The sequence below is a fragment of the Thunnus albacares genome, chromosome 14 (genome assembly GCF_914725855.1).
Source record: "Thunnus albacares chromosome 14, fThuAlb1.1, whole genome shotgun sequence".
NCBI lineage: Eukaryota > Metazoa > Chordata > Actinopteri > Scombriformes > Scombridae > Thunnus > Thunnus albacares.
Genome location: NC_058119.1, coordinates 16,202,738 through 16,228,708, shown reverse-complemented (window position 1 = coordinate 16,228,708; position 25,971 = coordinate 16,202,738). Strand labels below are relative to the sequence as shown.

Below are 25,971 nucleotides of genomic sequence, written 5' to 3'. Positions count from 1 at the left end.
AACGAAGGCAACGAGCACTAGCCAATCAGAGGGAGAGTAGGGCGGGTCCTGACTTCGCCATCCTTTGGGAAAAAATGGCGTCCGGTGACATAACATGACTATTCCCGCCTTCTTGTTTCCCATTGGTTCAGAGCTGGTCATGTTTACTCTTAGTCCAATCACAGTAACCGACAGTTGTCGTCTTTTTTCTTCTTGAATACCAATGAGACACAACCAGGAAGCTGGTAGCAGTCAGTTTGTAAACACAAACTATTACTGTAATTAAAGAATATTCATGACAGAAGAAAAGCTCGGAGGCCGTGTGCTATATCTGCTCAGTATGTAGGTTTGTTTTCTTGTCTCACCGCCGGTGTCTAATGTGCTGTCTTTCAACGGTTTTTCAGTTATCGACATGTGAGTAAAGTTCATCTGGATTGCTAACGACATGGAGATGAAAGAAGTAGAGAGTTGTTGCTGTGTAGTCACGGTGTCAGAGGCTTTTTCTGCCAAGAGTCCCGTGAGCTGCAGCGGAGTTATCGTCCACCCCGGTACTGGAACGGTGTTATGCACCGGCCTCCCGTTTTCCCGTTTTATCACCGACAAAGAGCCGCTTTCCGCGCACCGAGGCTTCCTCTCGCCTCATAGCTTCAGTGAGAAACTTAAAATCCGCGTCAGCTTCTCCACTCAGCCAAATCTGGAGACAAACCAGTGCGCACAGGGAGAAGCATTCACACCCCTGAGAAGCAAAACAACGCATCAACACGAAGTTGTGGCTGAGCTGCTCATGCTGGTGAACTGCCTGGAGTTCAAACAGGCTTTCAGGGCAGTTTTCCAGGAGGCTGACCAGTGGCGTTTCCATGGTGATGAGGAGGATGAGCAGCTGATCAAAGATGCTCAGTTCCTCAGCTGGTTTGCACTGCTCAAGACAGATGAAGGGGCACACAGCAGCCCACATGCAGGTACCATACCCTGGCAGAGCAGCTCATCTCTTCAGAAAGGCTGCCCGGTTGTTGCATGTGGTTCGCCTTTTGGCTCCCTCTGCTTGGACCTCTTCATCAGCACCCTCAGCAGAGGTATCATCAGTAACCTCGCAGGAGAGGACAATGCTGTCATCCTCACAGATTCCCGCTGCTTGCCAGGCACAGAGGGCGGGGGTGTGTTTGTGATGAAAGGCGCAGGCTGCTTCCACCTCATTGGGCTGATTGTGTCTCCGTTTGGCTGGAAGGCGACTGAGTGGATTGGCCTCACTCTAGTCTGCTCTGTCCAGTTGATCTTCAGGAACATCATCCGCTGCATGAGCATCCAAGATCCGCTCCGAGGTGTTTGGCTCCATCCAGGAGAGGCAGGCCTCCAGATGTCCACCACAGCCCAAGAGTCAAAAGCTGTTAAATACCCCACAGTGTGCTTTGTGGACAGTGGGCAGTTTTGGGGCTCAGGGGTTGTTGTCAACTCTCACCTGGTTCTAACCTGCCGGCACGTTGTCAACGGAAAGTCGACAGTCACCCTAAAGTTCCATCACAGCGAAAGGTGACAGCACATTGATTGTCTTAACCCTATCCGGTGTAGGCTGTCACATCCTTCTCTGTACAGGAGGGGATTTTATTTAAAAAGGGGGAATTTATGCAAATGTTTAATCTGCCTTATTTTCCTCTGCAGAAAACATTTTGACTTGTTAAAGCAGGTGGAAGTGATAACATTAATACTGGTGAGCCTGTATGCACAGTACCAGGAGTCTGACACTGAGCTACTACTACTGTCATATCAAAATATCTGCCCTGAGATATTTGCTGGAGCTCAAACCGCTCCAATCAAGCAGTGCCTAGACAGTTTACAGGTGTATTTTGGTAGACAGATGTTCTCATATGTTTTATCATAGGTTGGCGGGTAATCTTAACTTTTTCTTTATATTTGCAAAGAGACACTGCTGTTTAATTGTAGTTATTTGCTGCACCAGGTACTGCCAACCAAAGGCCACAATTTCATTAAAATATAGTGAAACTGGCACTTCTTTCCTGTAACTCCTTTCCTCTTGGTTCACCCTCACAGGTGTTTTCACTTATTTTGCCAGATTGGACCTCCTCTCAGAACTGTGCGTATGTAAACTGTGTATACTGCCCACCTTTCAATAAGTATAAAAATACTGATTCTTTATATTCTTCTTTAACTGCAGGAGAAGTAATACAAGCAACAGTGAAGGAGGGACACTGCTTGGCTGTAGTGATAGAGGTTACTGACAATTAAGTTTTTGATTAGAAACTGTATAATTTAAAACTTAATGGACTGCTGCTGTCTCTGCTTGCAACAACCCTAATCACGCTTTTTCATATCCCACTGCTTTTTGCCACACCACATGAGTAAATTTCACCTGGTGAATTACACCTTTAGTACGTGGATTTAGGTGAGTTTATGTAATAGGATTTTTCACAGCAGATATTTTGAATTGTTGTAGTAGGAGAACCAAAGGTGTCCCTAATAACACTAAGGATGCCTCTGTTTTTATTCAAGTATCATGACAGTGTGACAATACACCCCTGAAACTGAAGCAGCTAAATGGAATTCAGCCATCATTGATTTTATTATTTACACCTGTGCTTGCACAAGTGCCAACTTCAACCTGAGCGGAGGTCTAATCAGAAGGATATTTGGAAACACCTGTGTAGGTGTGCAGGTTCTTTCAGCAAGTTTAACTGCTATAATGTTCCTGATCACAGTGTGTACTGATTCAGCACAAATGGTACATAATTTGTAATGTTTGACGTTTGTCCACATGATTTCTGCTTCACAGATTCCATGATATTGTAGGTGATGTGCTGTTTTCTACTCAAGTGTCTTCACCCTATGATGTGGCTGTGGTGCAGCTGAGAGACTCAGCCCCAGATGTTGTGGTCCCTCAACTGGCTCAGAGTTTCAATCCAGGTTTGATTTTAGTCTTGCGTAGTGGAAACAGAATTTCTTTTAATATAGCATGTTGCATAATTATTGTCAGAGCAAATTTCAGTTTCTTTACACTAATGAAACTTTTCTGAGATTAATGTCCAGCTTGGTTTCTCTGCTTACAGGTGAATCTGTATTAGTGGTGGGCTATGGTGGGTTGGGTCAGAGATGCGGTCCCTCCCTGACCTGCGGCATCCTCTCCAAAGCTATCAACCTGAATTACCAGCCTGTCATGCTTCAGACCACTTGTGCAGTACAAGCAGGGGCCAGCGGAGGTGCTGTGGTGCGGACACACTCTGGAGAGCTGCTGGGTAAGAAACCCTGCAGCTACAAAGTCATGTTCTCTTTTTGATCAGTGGGGGGCACATGATGACCACTGAAAACATCAGCGTAACAATGCACCATATGTGTAAAGAAAAGGCAGCTATACTCATCAGATTGATCTTTCTGCACTGCTGTAGTGGCACTTTTAACAGAGCGTTAAGATTATCTGCTGTTTTGCAGGAATTGTGTCCAGCAACACAAGAGACTTGGCTGCCAAAGTGACCTACCCGCACCTCAACTTCAGCATCCCAGTTACTGTATTCCAGAGATTGTTGCAGCGATTTAACCAGACAAGAGATGTTAATGTGTTCAGGGTGTTGGACACCACAGCGGAAGATGTCAGAAGGGTGTGGAGGCTACAAAATGCTCAAAGTAAACTATAACTGAGGATCTAAACATCTTGAAAAGGTTGAATGATTAAATAAATATAGATTATATGCAAAATCACATTAGATAATTAAACTGATATCACAAAACTAGTATTTTCAGATAGAAAACTTAACATATTTCATACCTCAGTTTGTTACAAACAGGCACAAAATCACAGATCTGAAGGAGTTAATGCAGCAAAAGAATCATCATGTATTTGTAATGTTAATACACTCACCCAGAATTATGCAGTAAACTATTACTACTATAGTGACATATTTAAAAGACCACTTAATAGTCAAGTTAAAGCTACTTTAATACTGGTAATGATTGTTTTGTTTTACTGTAATGTACAATAAGGTAATTCAATTAATAAAATTGTTTATTTTTGTGATATTCAATGTATCCTGGGCATATATTTCTGTACACAACCCTCACAATTTACCCACATTATGACAACTAAAATACCAAATGAACATAAACAGAACCAGAGGGCTGAATAAAGCCAGAATAATCACCCTTATTTCTCCAAATGTAGTTATAAAGCATCAAATAAAACGATGGCAGAAAATATATAAGTTAGGTTTTTCATTCAACATCTAAGCATTAGTTATTGTACAGTTACAGCATCAAGAAATACTGAAGCATGTGTTAGGTTTACACCTGGTTCTGTTACATATGGCCTGTTTTTACCAACCAGGAAAAATAATATAAAAAATGGACTGACAGGTTGCTGAAAATGATTGGTCCCTTTGGGTAGCCAGAAGACTCGCTGCCGGTGTCAGGTATTCAGACATCTGTTGGCAGGCATACCCACTCACAGCTAACACATTTAAGGTTTCACCCACTGGGACATTACTGCTCCTGATTTCCATTATCACAGAAACGTGAAACTGAGAAATGACATTTCAGAGGATTGGTTACTGTCAGTTTGTATGCTACGACAAGCTTTCTTGGCTTGAGCTCCCGAGGATGTGCGTACATGGTAACATATGTCACTATTCCCAGACTGAATAGTTGAATAGTTAACAGTGAAGAGGCTTAAGCGATGTCACAAGGAAGCCGAGGAGAGAGTTTTCTATAGGCATTGTGCTTTTAGAAGTGCTGATATGCAGACCTGGGTCTGTATCTCATTTCTGCTGGTTCCCTGTAGCTATAATCTACACTCCATTGCAGATTGAGGCAACACAAGAGTAGAAGTGAGCTGACAATAAGATCAGATCTGCTTCTCAGTGGAGCAGTCATAGAGAGGAGGTGTATGTCTTCTCTTCATGAGAAGAATTATTGTATATATTGAACTGTATATATTGAATATATTGAAATCATCTTGCCCAATAGCAGATTATTCCACTTGCAAGAACAGCAAGATTTAAAGAATAAATTAACTTGGTTAGGTGTTAAGTATAAAGAAAACTATAGGTGTGAAGTAATACATTTTATTTCTACACTTGTTAAAGCTCCTCCAATGAATCACAGGAATTGCTTGGGGAAAGTGGTGTAGGGGCAATTGAAGGTGTGGCATACTCTGAATGTGCAGACCCTGATTATCTCTTAATGATGTATTCTCCATGCAAATATATGCAACAGTGGCGTTAGAGCAGACTGCAATGTCAGTGTGTATACTTGCATATACTTTGCATACCGCTCCTCAAGGATGAGAGGGCTGAAAATTCAGAAAGGAATAAAAAGGAAGTGAGAGAAAGAGCACAGACTTAGATGTATGGTGGCCAGCTGGGCCACATAGACCAGTTTATTTAATTTCATTTTTTTTATTAAACACAATAATTGATCCACATTATGATACGATGCACACTTGTCAACCAAGCAGAACGCTCTGCTAGTCTCTCAAGGCATTGATAACAGGACTAATAGGTGACGATCTGTCTTCTGATACACACATTATATACAAGCTAAAGAGTGATGCGTGAGAAATTTTTCTTTTAATAAGTCATGAATGAGACAGAGCACTACTGTCACACATGAGCTGAAGCGTATGATACGAAAACGGTAAAGTCAAAGGGTGCTTTTCAATATTCCAATGTGGCTTCCTCTCTTTATTGCCCGTTTCCTGCCTAAAACCAAGACTGGATATCTAAACGGTGTTAATCTACAGGAAGAAAAGATGAAAGAGGCCAATTAGACGACTGAAATGCACCCAATCTGTCTCCATTTTTTTAATGCAAGCACATGACAAGCACCCGCGGCTGCTTAAAGTCTCCATTATGCCAGCTAAAAACTGCTCAAAGATAGTTCAAAGGACATATAACAGAATAGAACAAAGATTCACAAATATGAGGGACAAAATCTCTCACTCCAGGCCCCATAATTACATAATAGTGATATTTCCCCTTCCCCTGCCCCTTTTAAGAACATTCTGTAACATGAAATACTCCCAAAACGTAAGCATCTTCCCTCTCCCAAGCCGTGCATCCCTTTCCCTCACTTTTCAAAGTTGTTCTGAGAGCTTCACCATGTCCATCTCTTTGCGGGATCTGTGTGTGTGTTATGTGTTTGGAACCGTCGAGATGCTCCTGTAGAGAGGTTGGATCACATGTTGCTATTTACCAGATATATCCCCCATCATCCACCTCTCCCACCTCTCCCTCTTCCTCCTCAGCCTCCTCTGCAGTCTCCTCGGCTTCTTTCTCTTCCTCGTCTTCCCATCCAACCCCGCTGCCAAAATCACCTGAATATGCCAGTTCATCGTCTGTGGAAAGACGGAGAGAAAACACATGCAGGGAGATTGAATTATCCACTGTGGTCATCTTATATAATGCAATAAATTCTGTTCAGCATGTCTTCCACTCAACTTTGACAGAGTCCTCTCTGTACGAATGAGAAATTCTGAAATCAATTTAAAAACACTGACTGCAATGGCAAAATAAGGGCATGTGTTTGACTTTGTCTGGATTTTAATAGCTATTTCTAAACCTTGCCAGGGGACCCATTCTTATCAGGAGCAGGTTTAGTCCAACCAGCCCTCATTTATCTTGAAAGACTTTTCTCACAGCGACAAGCGACGCTTTAGAATGCAAATGACTCTGGACACATGAATGTGGCACTGGTCCCCGCAATGAGTTATGTTGCAGGGGGCCTAAGTCCTTTAACATAAAGGAAGCCTTGTGCAGAATGCAATTGGGGGTGCTGCAGAGAAGTGGGCTGATTTTTGAGTGTTTTTCTTCTTTTCTCGCTTCCAAGTTCAATTTCTATGCATGTATTGACAGTTGAAACCTATGGGATTTACCGCAATCTGGCTTGCCACGAATCCTAGATCCGCCTACTTCTCCACCATTTTGGTCCACACACCAGCACTCTCCCCTGTCACACTGCTGCTTCCTGTAGTAGCCGTCCTCGTCGCAGCTAGGGATGAATCGACCTGGCATTCACACGCACACACAAATAAATAAACAAAAGTCAGGTACAGGGAGGCAGCCTTACCGTACATGCTGTACATTCTGTCTGAACTCCATAGAGGCAAAGGCAGATAAACACATCCTGCATCATGCCTTATTACACGTGGCACTGAGCCCAAGTCAGAATGTAATGCATGCAGCATATGTGGCAGCCAATTCCATATTCCATGAATACAAATATGTTCACGGAGCAAGATAGGGAATAAGTATTAAGTCAGCATATTGGGGTTGTGTGGTGTGTGTGTGTGTGTGTGTGTGTGTGTGTGTGTGTGTGTATGTGTTTGGGAGGGGGGGTGGACAGCTAATCATCATGGGATAAGGGAGGACATAAGATTGGAAACTTTTTCCATTTCTGAACTGTTACAAGAATATGAAACACAGCTTGTGTTCACAAATGTGAGTGTGGAAAGATAGGAAAAGGCATGACAAAAGTTGTGTTTATCACTAACGCAGTGGCTCTTCAGAGATGGATGAATTTGTCATAAAATTAAATACTTCAGGGATATTTTTTATTAATTATAATGAAAAACAAGAAAATGAAGTGTGACACAAATGAGACTGGGCAAAACAGAACTGTCCATCCAGTCTTTCAAGGGAACATCTGAGCGTCGGGCTGGCGGCCTGCCCTCTGCTCGTCGCTCTGTGTCCTTGGAGAGTCCTGACTCAGAGCCCAGTCAGCCGGCCAAAATCTGCAGTGCACATATTTACCCACTAACACACACACACACACACACACACACACATACAAGCAACACACACTTATGGCTGCTTCCCTTTGCCGTCTGTCAGTATCAAGTTCTAATCCACAAGGCTGATCAGGAACTAATCCCCGCCTCCTGCTTGTGATCTGGTTGATTAAAACCCTCCACCAGGAAAGACAGATCTAGTTGGGTTGTAATGCTCTTATAGGAAGTCAGATACCTACCAAACTTTCTTTTGCCACCGTCTAGTACTTGGATCCTCTCAAGTTCAGCCAGGCAGGGCGGCTCTGAGAAAAAACAGGGCATGGTTTTTATAAGAAAAAATAAAGGAATAGAGCACACTCAAAACAATCAGCAAACAAAATCTGAACTCTCTTGTTGATGTAATCAATGACCTTTCCAATGACCTACTTCAGTTTTAAAAACAATTCCTATGCATTCCTTCATATTTTCCATAAAAAAAAAAACTCAGGAGGTAGACCTAGTTTCTGCTTGGCTGGTTGGCTGACAGGTGCAATCTCCTAGAGCTGTGGGAGAACGAGGCTGTCAACGAGCAGCAGGAATGTTTTTAGTGGCTTGCAGTGACCATTTCACCTCATAGGGGAACAAGAGGATGAGTAGGATGACAAATAGTGACCGGCGCACCACAACAACACAGAGCTTGCCGTCCGCTGAGTGTCTTGAAATTTGAATGTATGAGTCAAGGGGAATGTCAGCACACAGGCATGTGAAGATGTAAAGCTAACATCCTCCCCACAATACTCACTCTCTCTCCAGAAGCAGAGGCACCACTCGGCAGTGGAGACCTTGCCGTCTCTGAAGGAGTCACAGGATTTGAAGAAGGGCCGGATGCAGACCTCGTATTTGTCCAGGTTGATGGCAGCCAGCTCTGCCTGGTCCAGGTACAGGTCGCTATTGGTGTCCAGCTTGGAAAACATCCAGCCTATAGAGTCCTTACAGCTGGCCACCAGGCTCCTGTCCAGCACTGCAAACACAAAGATAGACAAATAAACAAACATTAATTTTTTATCAGGGGCCAGCTGCACAAATGGAAAATGAAACCATGCCAGTGTGCTCAGAAATATTTCTTGTTCCCAATGTAAATCCACTCTATTCATCATTTTCTTCACACATGATGGGTTCAAAAAATGAATGAAAACAGCATTATAAATTACAACTTATCTCAACCCATTAAGAGAATTTTCAACCTCAGACTTTAAATTTTGGTTAAGACTTGACGCTTATCAGGCATCAACTTGCTGCCAACCAGATCCTGAGGCTCACTTCCTGTTGCTTTGAAGCACAGTGTGCTCCTGTAAGTGATGCAACATAATCTCGATGCATCCACCCAAGAGTTTTTGAGTTTCCAGCCCTCTTACTGTTTTCAAACACCTTTGATATCCAGAAAGTTGTTGCTAGATTTATCCAGTGAGAGCTTGATAACACGTGGGTGGATAAAACACCAACAGAACATAAAACTGAATTTGTGAGAACTTAATTTTGCTTGTTGGACTTCCTTTTGCTTTTCCAGTTGCACTCACTGCATGATACACTTATTGCTGGTTATGGCTGTTATGTAATTTTGCAATCAACTTTTTTATTGTTCTTTTGCATCAGATACATACAAACAAACTACAATAAAAACAACAACAACAACATTTTGCAGGACACAAGGACCCAAAATTTAGCAATAGATAGAAATGGTGATTACAGCAATTCCTTGATTTTCTCTGCCATCACTTGCCATGCTGAAATAGTACTAGCTCCAGCACCATGCATTCTTGCCACTCATAGCTCCATATTAATTATATCTATATATGTGTTAATCCATTGAGCTTTTGTAACTGTATGCTTTTTGGCAGCAGTGATCCCCATTACGTCTATTCAAAGTTAATTTTAATGAGGAGGTATCATTTAAGAGTAGCACAGTGGGAGAGCATGGCACAGCTACATCCAGTAGAGGATCACAAACCTCACCCCAAAAAAGCCTCACATCCTTGCATTCCCAATACACATGCCATGTTCTTACATGGTAAGTCAGATGTAAGTCCATCTGGGCACCTTGGAGTGAGGGAGTCCCCTGAATATAGTTGAAATGAATCTGCTGATTCAGTCAAGTGGATCCTCTCCAATGTAGTGCTTCAAATCCTTAGTCCATACATGTATAGTGGAGAGAGCTTTATAGGAAGTAATCCGGAAGGGCCAATATAGTTGAGATACCAAACCTCTTTTATGCCCATTGTTATCCAAAATGGAGTGCAAGGGATGGGTGTTAAATGGAGCGTTCCATGGTACTCCGTATGGTTTCTTCTATAATCGCAGTTGGAGATACAGAAAAAAGGATGAGATCACTAACGTTGGGGAGTCCTTTCTCATTGTAAATGTTGGCAAAAGTATGGACACCTTCAGTACTCCAGGCTGGGTATGTGACTGGGACCCCCACAGTGAGAAGAGAATACAGTAGTTATTGAAGATTGGGCTATTAAGATGCCATTTACATGTACTGTTAGATTCCTTCTCAACAAGACGCCATACTGACAAAAGGAAACTCATTATGGGGCCAAGCTGTAGTTTAGCTTCCAAAGGGACAGCAGAGTAAATCAGATCTTCCAAACTATGTGGGTATGCTAAATTACCCTCTACAGGTTTCCAACAAGCAACAGAATCAGAATTAACCCAAGCTGATAATGGTCTCAAGACAAATGATCAAAAAATACGTTTAAAGTTAGGAACTAAAAGACCACCCTCTGATTTGTGATGTTGGAAAGTTGTCAGCTTCATGCATGGCTGTCTCCCACCCCAAATAAATTAGCTAAAGACTTCATTTTAACCCCAATAGGATTCAATTCAGTTTTATGGAAATAATGATGATTTTGTCCAGTTAATTTTATAACGGAACAGGAAACCAAATTCTTCTTAAGTATCTAAAATATGAGGTACTGAGGTGGCAGCTTTGTCAAAGTATAACAATATGTCATCAGCATACAACGATATGGAATGAGTGGTGTTATTGAAGTTGATGGGGGTGATAGACGGGTGTTGACAAATTTTCTGAGTGAAGGGCTCTAGTGATAAAGCAAATAGGAAAGCTTAAAGGGCAGCCCTGTTGACAAGAGTGCGATAAGGTAACCTTGGTTGATATAATGCCATTAGTGTTTGTCATTGCAGATGGGTTATTATATAATAATTGAATTAGTTTAATGAAATTGGAACCCAATGGAAAACGTTGCAAGGTCTCCATAAGTAGTCCCATTCTAGCCTATCGAAAGCCTTTTCTGCATCAAGGCTCAACACAGCACATGGGGAAGTTATATCTTTGGCAGTATGAATTACATCGAGTAGTTGCTGAATGTTGTCAGATGCAAGCCATGTGTTCATTAAACCTGTCTGATTGCAATGAATTAATTTTGTTATATGGGGTTCTAAGCAGAAGGCTAAGATACCGGCAACATTTTTTATTTCGGCATTAAGGATAGGTAATGGTCTGTAATTGCTGCGTTTCGTGATGTCCTTGTTGGGCTTGGGCAATACAGCAATTAGAGCAGAATTCATGTCATTGAAAATGGCACCCACATCAATAGATCTATGAATCATGGCTAAAAAGTATTGTCCCAGCTCCTCCCAAAAGGTGAGCTAAAACTCTGGGGGCATCCCATCCCATCCTGGCTATTTGCCTTTTTTCATTCCAGCCATGGCATTTATCAATTCAGTCAGAGTGATTGGTTCTCCAAGGCACTCAGCATCCTCTTGAGTGAGAACGGGAAGTTTTAAATATTGTAAAAAGATTCACATTTAGCTCTATGTAATGTTATTTCAGATCTGTAGCTCAGAATAAAATGAGCGAAACTCTGCATTTATTTCTAAGTAATTAACTTCTGCTCTGAGCTAATAGCCATGATGTTTGAATATTTTTCACATTTCTCCAAACTTAGAGCAGAGGGAGACTTGGTTTTGAACCATTAAAATAATAAGTTCTTCTTGTCCTATGCATTTGGAATTCAGCCCTTGTTCTTAATAGATTACTCAGGTTCACTCAGACTGAATCAATTCCCTTTTTCCAATTCTCAGTAAAACCAACCCCTTGCTGGTCATGTTTCAGCTTTTGCAAATCTTTCTCAAGTGTATTTATTTTGCCCAGTCTTGTTTGATTAAGGTGAGAAGCAAAGGAAACTGTGTTTCTTACAAATCCTTTAATTGCACCCCATAGGACTTGAGGATCCTCAACTTAGTCAGCGTTCTCTAAGAAAAAAGTATTTCTGAAATGTTCACAATAATAATTGTTTTTAAGTAACACAGTGTTAAAGCACAATCCTGTAACCTTGGTAGGAGTATCGGCTGGCGTAAACTGTGAAGTAATAACACCATGGTCAGATAAAGGGTTAGGTAAAATCACAGCTGAATGAATTTGAGAAAATAAAGTCACAGAAGCCAGTTAATAATCTATCCTTGAATAGGTTTTATGTCTCTCTGAATAGAAATTATATTGCCTTCAAGAAGGGCTTACAGCTCTAAATAAATCTGTGAGACTGAAATCACTAATCAGACCTTGGAATGCTACTGTAGAGGGATGAGTATGCTGTGGTGGTACACTTTATCTGTCAAGTAAGGGATCAAGGATAGCGTTCATGGTTTAATGGTTTGGGATGTATAAACAAAGAAATACAATTTTCTGCCCATAAATATTTGTTTTAATGTAGGCAGTTCAGCTACCTTCACTTGCACAGCTTTCAATTACTGTGAAGGATAGACTGTGTCTCAACAACACTAAGGCACTGCGACTTGTGGAATTGAATGTGGCTGCAGTTGCAGTATAGTAGTGTCAGTTTGCCAATTGGTGCTTATAAGAATGCTTTAAGTGTGACACTTGAACAAAAGACACATCTATCCTGTGCCTTTTAAGTCAATCTAGACATATTGAGTGTTTAATGCGGCCATTTAGGTTGTTTATATTCCACCTAGTCACATGTAGTATAGTCATAATTACAAATAAGACTAGGCAAGTTATTATATTCCTGCAGATGTACAATAATCAGAACTGTGGAGATCCAAAATCTAAAAAAAACATCTAACATTATACAACGAGGTAGCAACAGCCACTAACCAAATGCCCACCAACTGGGCACCTGATCTGAGAAAGCTGGCTATCACACCACCACCTCACAAAAGGTTATCGATCAAGATTAGAGCCCATTGAAATTATTTACCACGTAAAAACGTGAAACTAACATGAGATAAACAGCAAACCTTGGTGAGACAGGTAACCTATGTAATGAAGTTAAGTATGTCCTGAGATTTTTCTGTGGTATAAAACAATGCTTCCATATTCTGAGGTCCCATCTTTTGTAAAACAGATATCCAGTTGTGAGTTTTACTTCGTCAGTCTGTTGGGTCTGAGTGATGAGGAAGTCGTCAGCCTCTGCTTACGTCTTGAAGAGGTGGACTTCTGATCCATGAGACAGCTTCAGTCTGGCAAGGTAGATCAGGAATGGAGTGAACCCAAGTTTCCTTGCTGACTCCATCGCTTGGGAGAATGAGCGGTGCCATTTAATTGTGTAGTTACTATAGACAGCTACAAAGCGGATTGCTCTGCTGATGACCTCAACCTGAGAGATCTGGCCGCCTTCAGGATTTGGTCATTCTCTGTGTAGCATAGCATCTTGCAGATAAATGTGCAGGACCCCCCAGTACTGTGTTCTGGTTCTATACGATGAGCCCTCATCACCTCCATCAATAATCACTGGATTATTGATAAAAGTTGATGAAAAATTGGCAAGAGCAATTGAGCTAAGCAGCCATCTTGTCTGCAGGTCACATGTCCTCACATGGCTGCTATGTCCTGAGGCAGAAAATACCATGTGAAAGGCCGCCAGAGTTTATTTATTTCCAGGGCACCAATGGGTATTTGTGCCAAAACTACCAAAAGTATTAGCACCTGTGCTTCTAGACTGAGGTATAATATGATGTAACTAAAGTTTTGTGACTCCCTCTTAATACAGTTGGGATTCATTAAGTAGTAGCTCTAACCTGATGTGGTGCTGGCTGTAGTGGTTCTGGCCCCGGGCTTGCTGTTGTTGTTCTGCTTGGCATTGCTCTGCAGTAGCTGGAACCAGTCCCTCAGACGCTCCCCAAGATCAGCCAGATCCTGTCCGGTACAGCTATCTGTGGAGGCCACAGGGAGAGGAAGAATATGATATTATTTGCACCTATTCATGCTGGTGTGATGATTGTTGTTATTGTGTATGTCTGTGAGACACAATGAAAACGAGTGATAGGGAACCTCGTATTCTAGTTATTACTGGTGAATTCATATTTAATGTATTTGCCCAGATTACTTTTTGTCATGGTTATTGTGTATGTTCAATCTTACCATGATTACTCTCCTTGGAAGTAGGGGCAGCAGTTGGACAAGGACACAGACCTGAACACTTCAGAGTAAGATCCTTCCCTGTAAGACACGCCTGCTGCTCCAGCTTGCACTGCAACGCAAACACATACACATAAGTGCATTGAAACACACACACACACACACACCAGCAATATCGACAAGGGGACACAAAGGTGAGGTAAAATGAGTTATTGCTGCAACACAGATCAAATATTCATGAGGTGACCGACTGTACGACTTAATTCAAATTTGAGACTTGTTCCTGAACGCGCTTTCCAACCTCTATGTGCACACAAGGTCAGGAATAGTGATCCAAAAGACGAAGCATAAATCAATAAACACATGGGATTCTGTCACGACAATCCACCAGTTGGTCCTTCTGAGGCCATATATCATGGCTTTTTGTCTCTGCACCTCTTGAGAGTTTCTTCACACTGCTCAGCTCTAAATGCATGAGGTGTCCTCACCATTTACCCTACAATGAATAGTACATTATATTATCACGTATATAACAGAGTCAAAGCTGTGAACAGATGTACCAGCATCTGACTGATGCACATATTGTTATACATGTACTGTGTAGTATTCCACTGCACATCTGTTGATAGGTGTCAGGACTATTTTAGCAATTTTTATTACCACAACCAATTACAAAGCATACAATATATAACAGAACATGTGTGATGCTGAATCCACACGTACATGGGAATAATTTTCACTTTTTTTATTCTGAGAGATGCTGTGCAGTTCCACTGCCAATGATTTCCACCCTCCACCTACTCCCAGTGATTATTTACCTACCTTCATTTCTTTTCTATTTACAGAGAGATATAAATGTTCATTACTTTGATTAACAGTAAAAATATAAGCTTGTTAGTCAGTTTATATAAAAATGATTGACTGGAGCAGCTTTACAATAGTATAATATATATATATATATATTTAATTTACAAGCAAACAATTTTAGTGGGGATAATTTAATACCATCTCCACTTTGGGAAGGAGGGGTGTCTTCCCCTCAATATAAGCCTCTCATACTTGACTCATCCTTTTTAGGATTGTATTTGATTTAGGTATAAGGTAGGTATAAAATATGTAGGGCTGGACAATATTGTCAAAGTCAGTATCATGATATTAATAGAAATATTTTTCCATTACTGCTATATTGAATATCATAATATTGTAAATGTATGTAAAATCACATAGATAGAAATAATATAAAACAATCAAATTTGTGTTAAATGCAATTAATTGTGTTCTTGTTCAAGTTATGTTCATGTTGTTATGCTTTACATCATAAAAAACTCACTTCAAATGTGCAAAACAAAACTTTCTTTTAGCTAGTTTTTAATTACAGTTGACTTAGAATCATTAAATTGGACAACAGTTGTTAAATGTTAAATGATAACATGATATAACCACACCACTGAGAGCAGATAACCAGTAACACTGAATTATTGCCCAGCCCTATGAGTATGTATTTGTTCCAGTGTACCTTTGAAGCATAGTTGTGTCCGTCTGATCCGCACACAGGCCCAGTGGAGGAGATGGGACAGGGCTGACAGTTTCCATCAGGAGACCTGAGCACAGGCTGCTTGAGTCTGCAGGACAGAGGACACACAAACACTTGAGCCTCACTAAGTCCAGCTGAGACAGCAACTGTTTGCTAATTCTGTGTACAGACAGAGCAGCACCAACCTGAACATGAAGGTCTAGCAAACAGCCGTCCTCCATGTTGCCTGAATGTATTAGCTTATCATTAAACAGCAGGCAGTCGTACTGCACTGATGCACAAACAAAGCTTTATTATGACCACTGTAGCCAGCAGGGAAACACATCCCAGAACCAGCACAAGCCACTGACTGTAAACTTGGGTGTGTTGACCTTGTGTTAGTGTGCTTGAACAGAAAGCATTTTTGACTACAGGTATTTGTGTGTTTTGGGAGTTAGTTAGTCAGTACTTGTGCAGGGGCTACACACACTCACCTGTGTTCAAGTTTCTTGCGGTTGACGCACACAGCTCTCTGGTAGCCCTGGGCGATACACACCTTGTGTCGGCTGCACTTAACCTTTTGACAGGGATCCTTGGTGGTGTCTACATCTGGAAAAAAATAGAAAATGAGATGTATACTGCAGTATCCTCACTGATTCACTTTATACCTCTTCCTCTATCGTTCTCTGCTCCTCCATTCTACCTTTTCCTGCCGGTCTCAATTCCCAAACCTCCCTATTTCATCGCATAACCTGAGTGAGTCTAACATATTACAGTACAACTGTTGGTTTAACACTGCAACAAATTTGCATCTTGAGGCCTTCTGTGATTTATAGAGGGTAAAAAAAAACATATTTGTGAAAATGAAAATGAAAATAACTTCCAAGAGGATCAAGTAGATTAGTTAGTTTTTAATGCATATGTGATATTTATATTTGAGTTTTGTAATATCATCTCTGTAGGCTAAAGCCTCCATGGCCAGCTCATCCAGCCCCATCCATCACACTCTTTGCTAGGAGCTAATGCTGGACTATGTGTCAGCACCGCACACACACTCATATGTCACAGCTGTCTGTTCCTAGCAGGCCTCCTGGAGCCTGAGCTGGATGTCACACTCTATTCTCCTCAACTCCTCCGGCCTTTTTTCACCTACACTATCCATCAGTACAGTACACCGGAACACAGCTTATTCACAATCTATTACAGCAGGTTTCATCTCTGTGACAGAGGTGACTTGTAAATCATGAATCCATTCATCCCCTGCCTGCTCTTACTGTATTCTGTTTTATGGCACTATTATGATTTAGCAGTCGGGCTTAGGCTCTCCTCTCTTGTCCTCTCCGTTGGCTGAATACATTAATGCTGCCTACATCACAGGATTATTGAAGCGAACCAACAGATATCTGATTTGAGAAGCAAATCCAAAACAATACACACACCCCTCTGTCATGGCTGAGCTGGTTGTATAACTGACTGACTGACTGCTCTGCTGGGGAGAAACAGTGAGGCTCAGAGGCATTAACGCCCAGATGCAGACTCCTCATCCATTTTGACTGTCAACAGTGGAGCCTTATTCTCTGGTCGCCCCTTATCCCAGTTGGCATTGATTGTGTAGAGTATCTCAGTGTACTGTATCACACACATCTCCTAGCTTTTCTCTCCGTCTTTGCCTTTCCATTTTAACCTTCTCCTTTTGTTGCTGCCTGCCTTTCTTTTCCTTGCAGGTTTTTAAGTGTGACCCCCCCCATCTATTTCATACCAGTGTATCAGCAGAATCAGGGTGCATTAGCCCTTAAGATACTTTCTGACACAAAGAACAAGGAGATTAAAGTAGTAATGGGGATACAGCACAGTAGTCAGGGGGGCAAGTATTCAAAACTATGTCTTTTGCAATCCATCCGATGCCTATTTAACCAGACTTAAGCCAAAGAAATGAAAAGAAGCAGCATACAAATAGAGAGCAGATAATCCTGCCTTCTAATAGCAAAATATTTGTAAATAAATCTTGTCAGTGGTGAGCGGCTACAATGCTGGCACAGCGTTGTGTTGTGAGTACAGAAGCATAAGGTGGCTGCCTGAGCCTCATGTTAACTTAACAGGCTTCCACGGATTAAAGCAGTGCCTGTGATGATGATGTTCCCATAGCAACAGGCTCCCAGTGGTCCAGGAACCATTTCTGGGTTGACTGTGATTTGCAGCTCAATCTGGTGTTTCTGAGAACTCTCTCCCTCTCTGTTTCTGAAACCCCCGTTGCGCAATCATGTCTATCAATCTACCTTTCCTCCATTTTTTCACATTCCTTTGTCTTCTTTTCATATCAGATATCTCCGCTGCAGTGTGTATTCTCATTCTTGCTCTTCTTCTTTGTGTTTTTTCTCTATTCAACCCTCTATGCACCCACTGACTTCCATTTTTACTTTTCGAAAGTCTCTCCTTCGGTATTAGACTAATGCCTGCAGAAATAAACCTCTCCTAATTAGGCTCACGGTGCTTCAGTCTAATCCAATCCAGATTGAGGTTTATCCCTGTAGATTGAGGATAACTGAAGCAGAGCTCAGGCAACATCCTCATCATCAACCCTCTTATCTACTACTTACGCACTCAGTCTCTAATATCATCAGTGCGATCTTGTCTTCTAATGGTGAAGCCAAACATGTGTCTGCTGTCTACAATTGTTAGTCCAGTAAATGAAAAAATAGGCTTCATTTCCCACAGTCACACACACACACACACACACACACACACGACACAGAGGAAAAAAAAGTCTAAAATTAAAATTGCATTAATAAATGTTTGGGCCACTTTGGGGCAACAAACTTGCCTTGAGAAGCAGCTGGATTCGCAAGATCACAACATCACATGATCATGTGAGACTCCATCTTGTCAGGCTTCAAGTTACGCACTTGTGTCTAAACCAATCAGCGTCCTATGAGGATTCTTGTGTAATCTCATGAATCCAGCTGCCTAGCAAGGTAAGACGGTGATAGACAGATGGTTCATCCAATCACCTGCCAAGTATTTTTTTGAAAGCGCCTACCCTTTTCTAAACAGTTTCCAAGGACGACTACTCAGATGGTTCTATGTAACAAACCATCTGGTGTGTCAGGTTAGCAACAAGCTGAAACACAACACTGACATATTATCACCTTGTAAAGTTGTTGAGGTGAATGTATTGGCAAACAGTTGCTTATTTACACCAGCAAACAAGCAACATTTTGGAGTTGTGTTTCTGGCAATATTGTAAATGTAAGTCCAGTATTCACTCTCTTTTAAGCTCTGTTTTCTCCACCAACGCCCGAGGGAAATATCTTGCTCATTAGCTGCTAAACGCTCCGCTATATGTTCACCAGCTAGATGCTAACTTTGTCTGGTTGCTGTTTGGTGCTGGGCAGGTAGCATCCAGTGAGTTTATCAGAGCTTTTTTTATTTTTACGGAATATGGTATTTCTTATACACTTGTGTACTTCCAGTTGTTTCTTATTATTACTTTATTACTTATCTTATTATTTTAAAAAAACAGAACAAAAACTTGGTCAGTTTGAGAATTTATACTATGTCTGCCAAATGACAAAATGTAAATGTAAATTAATACAGCGGTCTGTTGCTGCTGAGTGTGAACCAAAACAATAAGGTTGCAGGCCGTAACACCTAAACAATCATCTATAAGATGCTAAAAACCTCTGTAGAGTTGAGGGGAACTGCAGAATCTGTAGAATCCCCTTTTGCATTAATAGCCATTTGATCCATTGTTAAAGGAATAGTTTGAAATTATGAGAATTTACTTTCTTGCTGAGAGTTAAAGATTGTTGCCATGCTTTTGTCTTTATGCTAAATATGAAGCTACAACCAGCAGGCAACTTGGCAACTCTCTATATTTCTGTTTGTGTACAGATGAAACAAAAATGATAACATGTTAACTAGTACAATTAAGATATGCTGGTAGGTGGATTTTTTTCAAAGCTATGGACAAAACCAGCCTAGTTGTTTCTCCCTGCCTCTAGTCTAAATGCTAAGTTAAGCTAATCGCCTGTTAGCTCTACAGTAGCTTCATATTTAGCATACAGACATGAGAGTGGTATCGATCTTCTCAACTTCCTCTCTGCAAGAGAGTGAATAAGCATATTTACCAAAGTCTCAAACCATCCCTCTCACATTATTATTTTTGTCAGTGCAGCTTTAAGTCTCCTGAATATAATAACATCTAAAACCCAAGCCACAGAGAGATAAAATGTGAGGGATTTATTTTGATGACTAATTAGAGAATGATGAATAGAGGAGATTCAGTAACAAGAAGATGATGTGAGGCATGTCTTGAAAAGATTAGTTCAAAATAGATGGGGGTGGGGGGTTGCCTCCCTGCTGGAGTCAGAATAACATGCTGATCCTTTCACAGCCTTGTATGTGGGATTTTGAATTTGATAGAAGCAGCCCCAGGTGGCCTGTAGAGGGGGAGCGGTACAGGGTGACACTGGGCAAATTTACAGAGTGTGAAGGTGAGAAGGGCAGTGGCAGTCTGGAGGATTGTAGCGGCTGTTTATGGAGGTTGAGAGTTGTAGTAGTCCAGACAGAAGATGTAGATGTGTAAAAAGAGCAGGCACACTCACTGTAAGGGGAAGGATCTGATTTAGTGATACTGAGGAGTACAAATATGTTAATAGCGACAGAGAGGTCTTGCAGAGGGCAGGATTTTCCAAGAAAGAGCAGCTTGATTGTCTTGAGTTTTGACAACCATTTGTAGACTTCAGCAAGGCATTTTATAGCAATCTATCATTTGTGTGTGTGCACTACTCAAACACCAATATCTATCAGTAGCTTCAAGAAGTGTTAAACTCTAGACCTTGTAGAGTGAGGACTCAGCGAGTTTTCCTATCTCTCTAGTGTCTGCCATTGATCTGAAGCTATTGATTTGCCAGAAAGTTCACCATTCACATTTACCTTGCCTCTCTGGCTGAGATAAGCTTCTGGAAAACCAAGGTAGGCTTAACTGTGTACGTATAAAAAGATCAGGTCTTTTGTGAGTGCTCTACACAAACACTTGAGTATTTGTGTGTGTGTGTGTACATGTACACTTATTTGTCCTTACAAGTCTAAATTACAGCCGTTCTCCTGCGGTGTTTACTGTCTCAAGAGTGAGGTGATTCAATCACAGAGCAGAGCCAGTTGCTTGATTGATGAATTGACTGTAGAAATCGACTGCAAATTACTACCTCATTCAGCCCGGCGCTGGCTGAAGTGGAGTCAGTCAATGCGGTGCCTGAATGCAAATTTCCATCTTGTTGGCGTTGACTGTCTATGGCCCTGTTCACACCTGGCATTAACAAGCATCTCCGGTGATCCGATCACAAGTGGACAGCTCTAAATATGTCAGTTCACACCCGGCATTAGAATAGGTCTCCATATGCATCTCGATTGACCACCTGTGATCATATCGCACTTTCCCAGTCTATATGCAATTAAACAGGTACATCATTTCTGTTTGCAAAGACCAAATGCGGTGCAGAGGAGAGTAAAACATGGGAGAGACTCAGCAGCCAGACATTTCTCTGTTAGGAGTGGCTGAGATTGCCACTAAAATGCGAATAACTGGTCAACCTTAAAGGTCAGTCCACCTTAAGTGAGCCTGGTCAGGTTGCTAACTTCAGGGCTATGCCCCTTCACTTTAATCAGCAGGTGTTCAAGCAAAACACGGGAACTTGGCCTGGGTCTTGAGGAGTTGTGGCATTTATTCACCGACAAATAGCCTAAACTGTACACACATTGCACCACTATGGTCACAGCTATACTGCTAACTTCATACTCTCTGCTCTGGTCACCAGCCCCCCTGTTGTTTTGGACTTTAATATGACGCCACTGGTGTGTGAATGAGTATGTACTTCTGCTTAGGCAGAGGACGTCAGTTGAGTAGGTGGTCCTTCAATGTAGCCCAAGACACATTCAGTACACACTGCTAAAAGAATGTGGCCATATGTGGCCCAGACCACCTCTGAATATGGTCTGAGCGATCAGATCTCAATGCTTCCTCAATGTGTCTTGAGTGCATTCGAACCTATATTTAGAACTGTCCACTTGTGATTGGATCACCCAAGACGCATTTTACTGCCAGGTGTGAACAGAGCCTGTGTGTTAAGAGTGTTGACAGTTCAAAAGCTCTGTCTTCCTCTGTGCGGCGGTACTACGGTCTGGCCTGCTTCTGAGAAATGAGGTCTGCAGGCTCGTCTGAGATTGGGAGTAAAGACATCACACTGATTTAGAGATGTCTCAGAGGGACAAATCTCCTCTTTTCAGTCCTTTGCTTCATTAGGCCACTCACAAAGGAGGGCAGATCAATGGAGGGAGATAGCACACTCATGTCAAAATGAGAGAAAGGGAAATAGATAGATGAAGCTTTATGCTGTGTGAAATGAATGTACTATTCATCTGACAACCTGAGGCAAGCATATGAAATTTAACTAAAGTTTCATAAAAGCTGAACACACAGTTGAACATTATGTGCCTGCCACTTGTGAAGTTGATCTATGTCTGTAGGGTTAATAAAAGTCAGTGTCTTATTTAAACCCTATTGGCAGACAAGAAAGCCAATATTGGACAATTTGGCAAAAACCTGGAGTTCAATGTCAATGTTTTTTTTCATAAAATGCCAACATTTTTTAAATTCTCTGACTCACTACACACTCATTAACCACCCCAACATGCATACTCTTCTTACTTTTTTATACCTCACTACATGTAGGGTACACTACTTTCTGCACTGAAACTTACTTACTTGTAACAATAGTAATGGACATAAATCATAAGGTGCAGAATCACAATCCTTAGATACTGGGCTCAAAACTTGCAATTTCAAAGTTGGTGATTTTTGATGTTTTCAAATACAGATGGATGACCAATTAAAAGAAAAAAACTTAATATTAAAATCGAGACACAAAACAAATGCAGTTGCCACTATACGGGGTGCAAGGGGTCACAGAAAGGTTTGATGAGTATGAAAAAGGTCATATGCTATGCTATGGCTTTTACAGTCAACAGCTCTCAAGCCATTTGAAGCCTATGGAAGATTTTGGCAGTGCTCTTCACCACCATCATCAAAACACCAAATGAGAGACTATCTTTGGCAAGAATGGTGTTTCATTCTTCCACAGTTCCAGACATTGTAGCAACTATGTCAAGGAGCACTGAAGCTGTTCTGGTGACTCATGGAGCCCCATGGTTTTTTCTTTAATTTGTCACCCATCTGTATCTTCTTATGCTGGAAAACACCCTTTGAAACCTACAGAGCAAAATCAATGCATGAAATTTCTTAGGTTGTCTGAACTGACATATTGGGTTTTCACATTACTTAACTACAAAATTACTTCCTAGGATGTGAAATTTCAGCACTGGTTTAAATGCAGTTTCTCTATTATGCCCTTACTAGGAAATGGCAGTGAAATTACACTAAGTCATTTTTTCTGTTGTATTTTCAGGCTTTATTTGTTCTTGAAAGACTGGTTCATTTTAAATTTAAAAACATAAATGCAGCTTTTCAGATGAAGATCAACTTGTGACACATTAAAGCATTACACAGCTAGTGAACTGTATGTGCAGTGGCCTTATTTCTGAGTGCACACTCTTCATATCTTACAGCTTCAGTGTATCACATTTTTTTTGCAAGCTAATGCTTCTCTGTATTCTTCCTAGTGAACAAACAGCTTCCTCTTTAGAGATTGACCAGAGCACAAAGACATCCTTTCAGTTTTCCTCTTTTCATTTTCATTCTATCATCCTCTCCTAGTCAACTTGCTTTCTCTCCCCTAGTCCACAATTTCCTCATGACCAAACCACCTTAGAGTTGGCAGGAATAATGTTGATGTCAGTCGCTCTACACTAAATCAAGCTATATTAGCCCCCACCCCACTCCACCCCCTTCTCACTCTTTTCTCATGCTTTTACTTCTCTCGGGCCTTTCATTGGAAACCATAATTAGTCCTTCATTAAGCTCTTGGAAATTGCGCTAATGGACTCTGCCATTCAGCCGACATCATTTAAGCTGCAAATCAAGCGACAATGGTTGAGGACACGACTCTGTGTCATGACTTCATCGGGCAGAGGCTCAATTAAGTCTGGAGTCTCAGCAGGAGTTAGGAGGACATCTCAGACAGTCGGTCTATATGCACAGCTCTTGCTCGAGTGCAGCAGAGGAAGAAAAAGGAGGAAGCAGAGGGAAGTGGTGATCGGTTGAAGTCGAGCCAATGTTTAGCATCTCCTGGGGGAGGCACATCAGATCCACTCGAGCAGATAAAACAGAGCGCTAACATCTTTCAACCTTTTCGCTGAGGAACCCCTACAAGTGTGGACAGCGGGAGACCACACAAAAAAACAAATACGACACTGTCTAATACAATGAACCACTGACAGTCTGGGAAGCATCACAGTTCAACTGCAGGCCATGGATTCTGTCTCCATGCTACAGTGCAGGCTGATGACATTCAGTTTCAATAAATCATGTGGCTTTGCTTTCTCTGCATCAGTGTACAGCCCAAGTTATATCCCCCATCCCCCAAAAAAGATTCTTATTTGGCCTATATGTATGACTCCATACATATAGGCCACATATTTGGGCCACAATTTGGAATACATGATGGGACATTTTGAGCATGGACAAAGAATATGTAATATTAGCAAGCAAAACCTATTTTGTGCTCAATAAATGTATTGTATGTTTAAGTTCATAAAGGTTCATAAAACTAGATTACACAAGATTAACTACTTTGAGCTAAATGCCAATGTCAGTATGCTAAAATACAATAACAATACTAACATGATGATGTTTAGTAGGTTTAATTTTTACATTCACCATCTTAGTTAAATGTGTTAACATGCTAACATCTGCTAATTAGCACTAAATACAAAGTACAGCTGGGGCTGAGTATATATCCTTCGTGCTGCTGGTTATTTATTTAATCCTTTATTTAAACAAGCAGTCTCATTTAGATCTCTTTTTCAAGAAAGATCAGTGCACAAGAGAGCATAAACAGTATGGACACACACTGCAACACAGACATTTTTAAACCAGAGTAATGGGAGAATTTCAATTTTGACCTCAGTAGCACTAGAGGAAAAGTTAAAGGATCACCAGAGTCAGTAGACTTCATCCTCTGGACGCCGTGGATATGTGTAGAAAATGTCGCTGCAATCCATGCAATAGTTCGATCTACAATCCTCGAGCCACACGGATAGAGTGGCTAAAAACTAAAACTACATTTTCTTGAGCCCAGAATAGATTTTTTTGTTTGCTACAATGAAATTATTATTTGTGTTATATTTATTTCTCTTAAAAATCTAACTTATCTGTTGAAAAAAATCTTTCTTTCTGTTCAAAATATACCATTGTGCACTGAGGAATATAATGTCACATATTAAACTAGCAAAAAACAGTGTTCAGGGACAATGAGAGAGAGAGATGAGATGGTGTAAGACTTACTGTCATTAGAACCTTGATTTTCATCCCAGGTACGCACATAATCATCCTGCAGAAATACGAAGAAAACAATAATTTGTTAGCAACTGCAGAGAATGAGAAACCATGTAATTTACACTGCAGGCTTGAGCACATAACATATTAACACTCTGTCATCTTCATAGAGGAGAAGAGAAGTAGTTTACATTATCGTTGCATACTGATTTTAATGTGAACATTAGTCTTACAGCATGATGATAATTAGCCAAGTGAGTCACACTGGAGACAGACAGGTATGTACTGTGGCTGTAGATCTGCATGGAAATGAGCCCAACAAATCTGCACCCGATGCCTATATGTGAGACATATGGCGTTGGGGGGGTGAGCAGTATTTTAAGTGCTCTGACATTTTTTTCCCCAACTTAATCAGAACATTAATTGTTCTAATTAAAATGGGCAAGTTGAAGGAGAGTGACGGAGAAGCAGAGATAAAGACACACAAAAAGACGAGGAAATGAGTCATGAATGACAAAGATGTCATACAAAGGCAGCTAGAGGAACAAAAACGGGAGAGAACTGACCTCTACCTCCTGGTGAAATGACAGCAAACGGAGAGAAAAGAGCCAATATTAGTGAAGAAGAAGAAGAAAGTGTAATTTTAGATACAGGGTATTATACATTCACTGACATTGTAAAGCCACAAAGAGACTTTTATGTTCACTTTAAAGCCCCTGAAAAATCTTAAATACTTCTTTATAACACTAAATACTCATGACTACATAAGCAACAAAAGTTAAAGTTCAGGAAAAACACATCATTAGGATCTAGGACCCCATCACTCTTAATTGAACCATAATAATCCTTTATAATAAAAAAAATGATTAAGAACATTTGTTTTAAGGGCTTTTAATATTAAATAAAGGTAGAAGTGAAGATTA

General features: G+C 41.0%; 2 protein-coding genes across 3 annotated transcripts in view; one reads left to right on the top strand and one right to left on the bottom strand.

Annotated features, from left to right (window-relative positions):
- Window positions 1-205: 205 nt before the first annotated feature.
- On the top strand, window positions 206-4,002 carry tysnd1 (trypsin like peroxisomal matrix peptidase 1). The gene is made up of 4 exons (XM_044373667.1): window positions 206-1,506; window positions 2,765-2,895; window positions 3,039-3,224; window positions 3,418-4,002. The coding sequence occupies exons 1-4, from the start codon at window positions 425-427 to the stop codon at window positions 3,618-3,620; spliced, it is 1,602 nt and encodes a 533-aa protein (XP_044229602.1). The 5' UTR covers window positions 206-424; the 3' UTR covers window positions 3,621-4,002.
- A 1,316-nt stretch (window positions 4,003-5,318) lies between these two features.
- The window catches only part of spock2 (SPARC (osteonectin), cwcv and kazal like domains proteoglycan 2), a 31,739-nt gene continuing 11,086 nt past the window's right edge, over window positions 5,319-25,971 (bottom strand). The window contains exons 2-11 of one of the 2 annotated variants that reach the window (XM_044371929.1): window positions 25,615-25,623; window positions 25,058-25,103; window positions 16,092-16,206; window positions 15,601-15,706; window positions 14,088-14,196; window positions 13,745-13,879; window positions 8,487-8,705; window positions 7,945-8,007; window positions 6,851-6,982; window positions 5,319-6,313 (exon numbers count right to left, since the gene is read on the bottom strand). In XM_044371929.1, the coding sequence (XP_044227864.1) occupies window positions 6,168-6,313; window positions 6,851-6,982; window positions 7,945-8,007; window positions 8,487-8,705; window positions 13,745-13,879; window positions 14,088-14,196; window positions 15,601-15,706; window positions 16,092-16,206; window positions 25,058-25,103; window positions 25,615-25,623 (1,080 nt within the window). In that variant the 3' untranslated portion in view covers window positions 5,319-6,167. The remainder of the gene's footprint in view (window positions 6,314-6,850; window positions 6,983-7,944; window positions 8,008-8,486; window positions 8,706-13,744; window positions 13,880-14,087; window positions 14,197-15,600; window positions 15,707-16,091; window positions 16,207-25,057; window positions 25,104-25,614; window positions 25,624-25,971) is intronic. The other variant, XM_044371930.1, reaches the window with a different exon arrangement.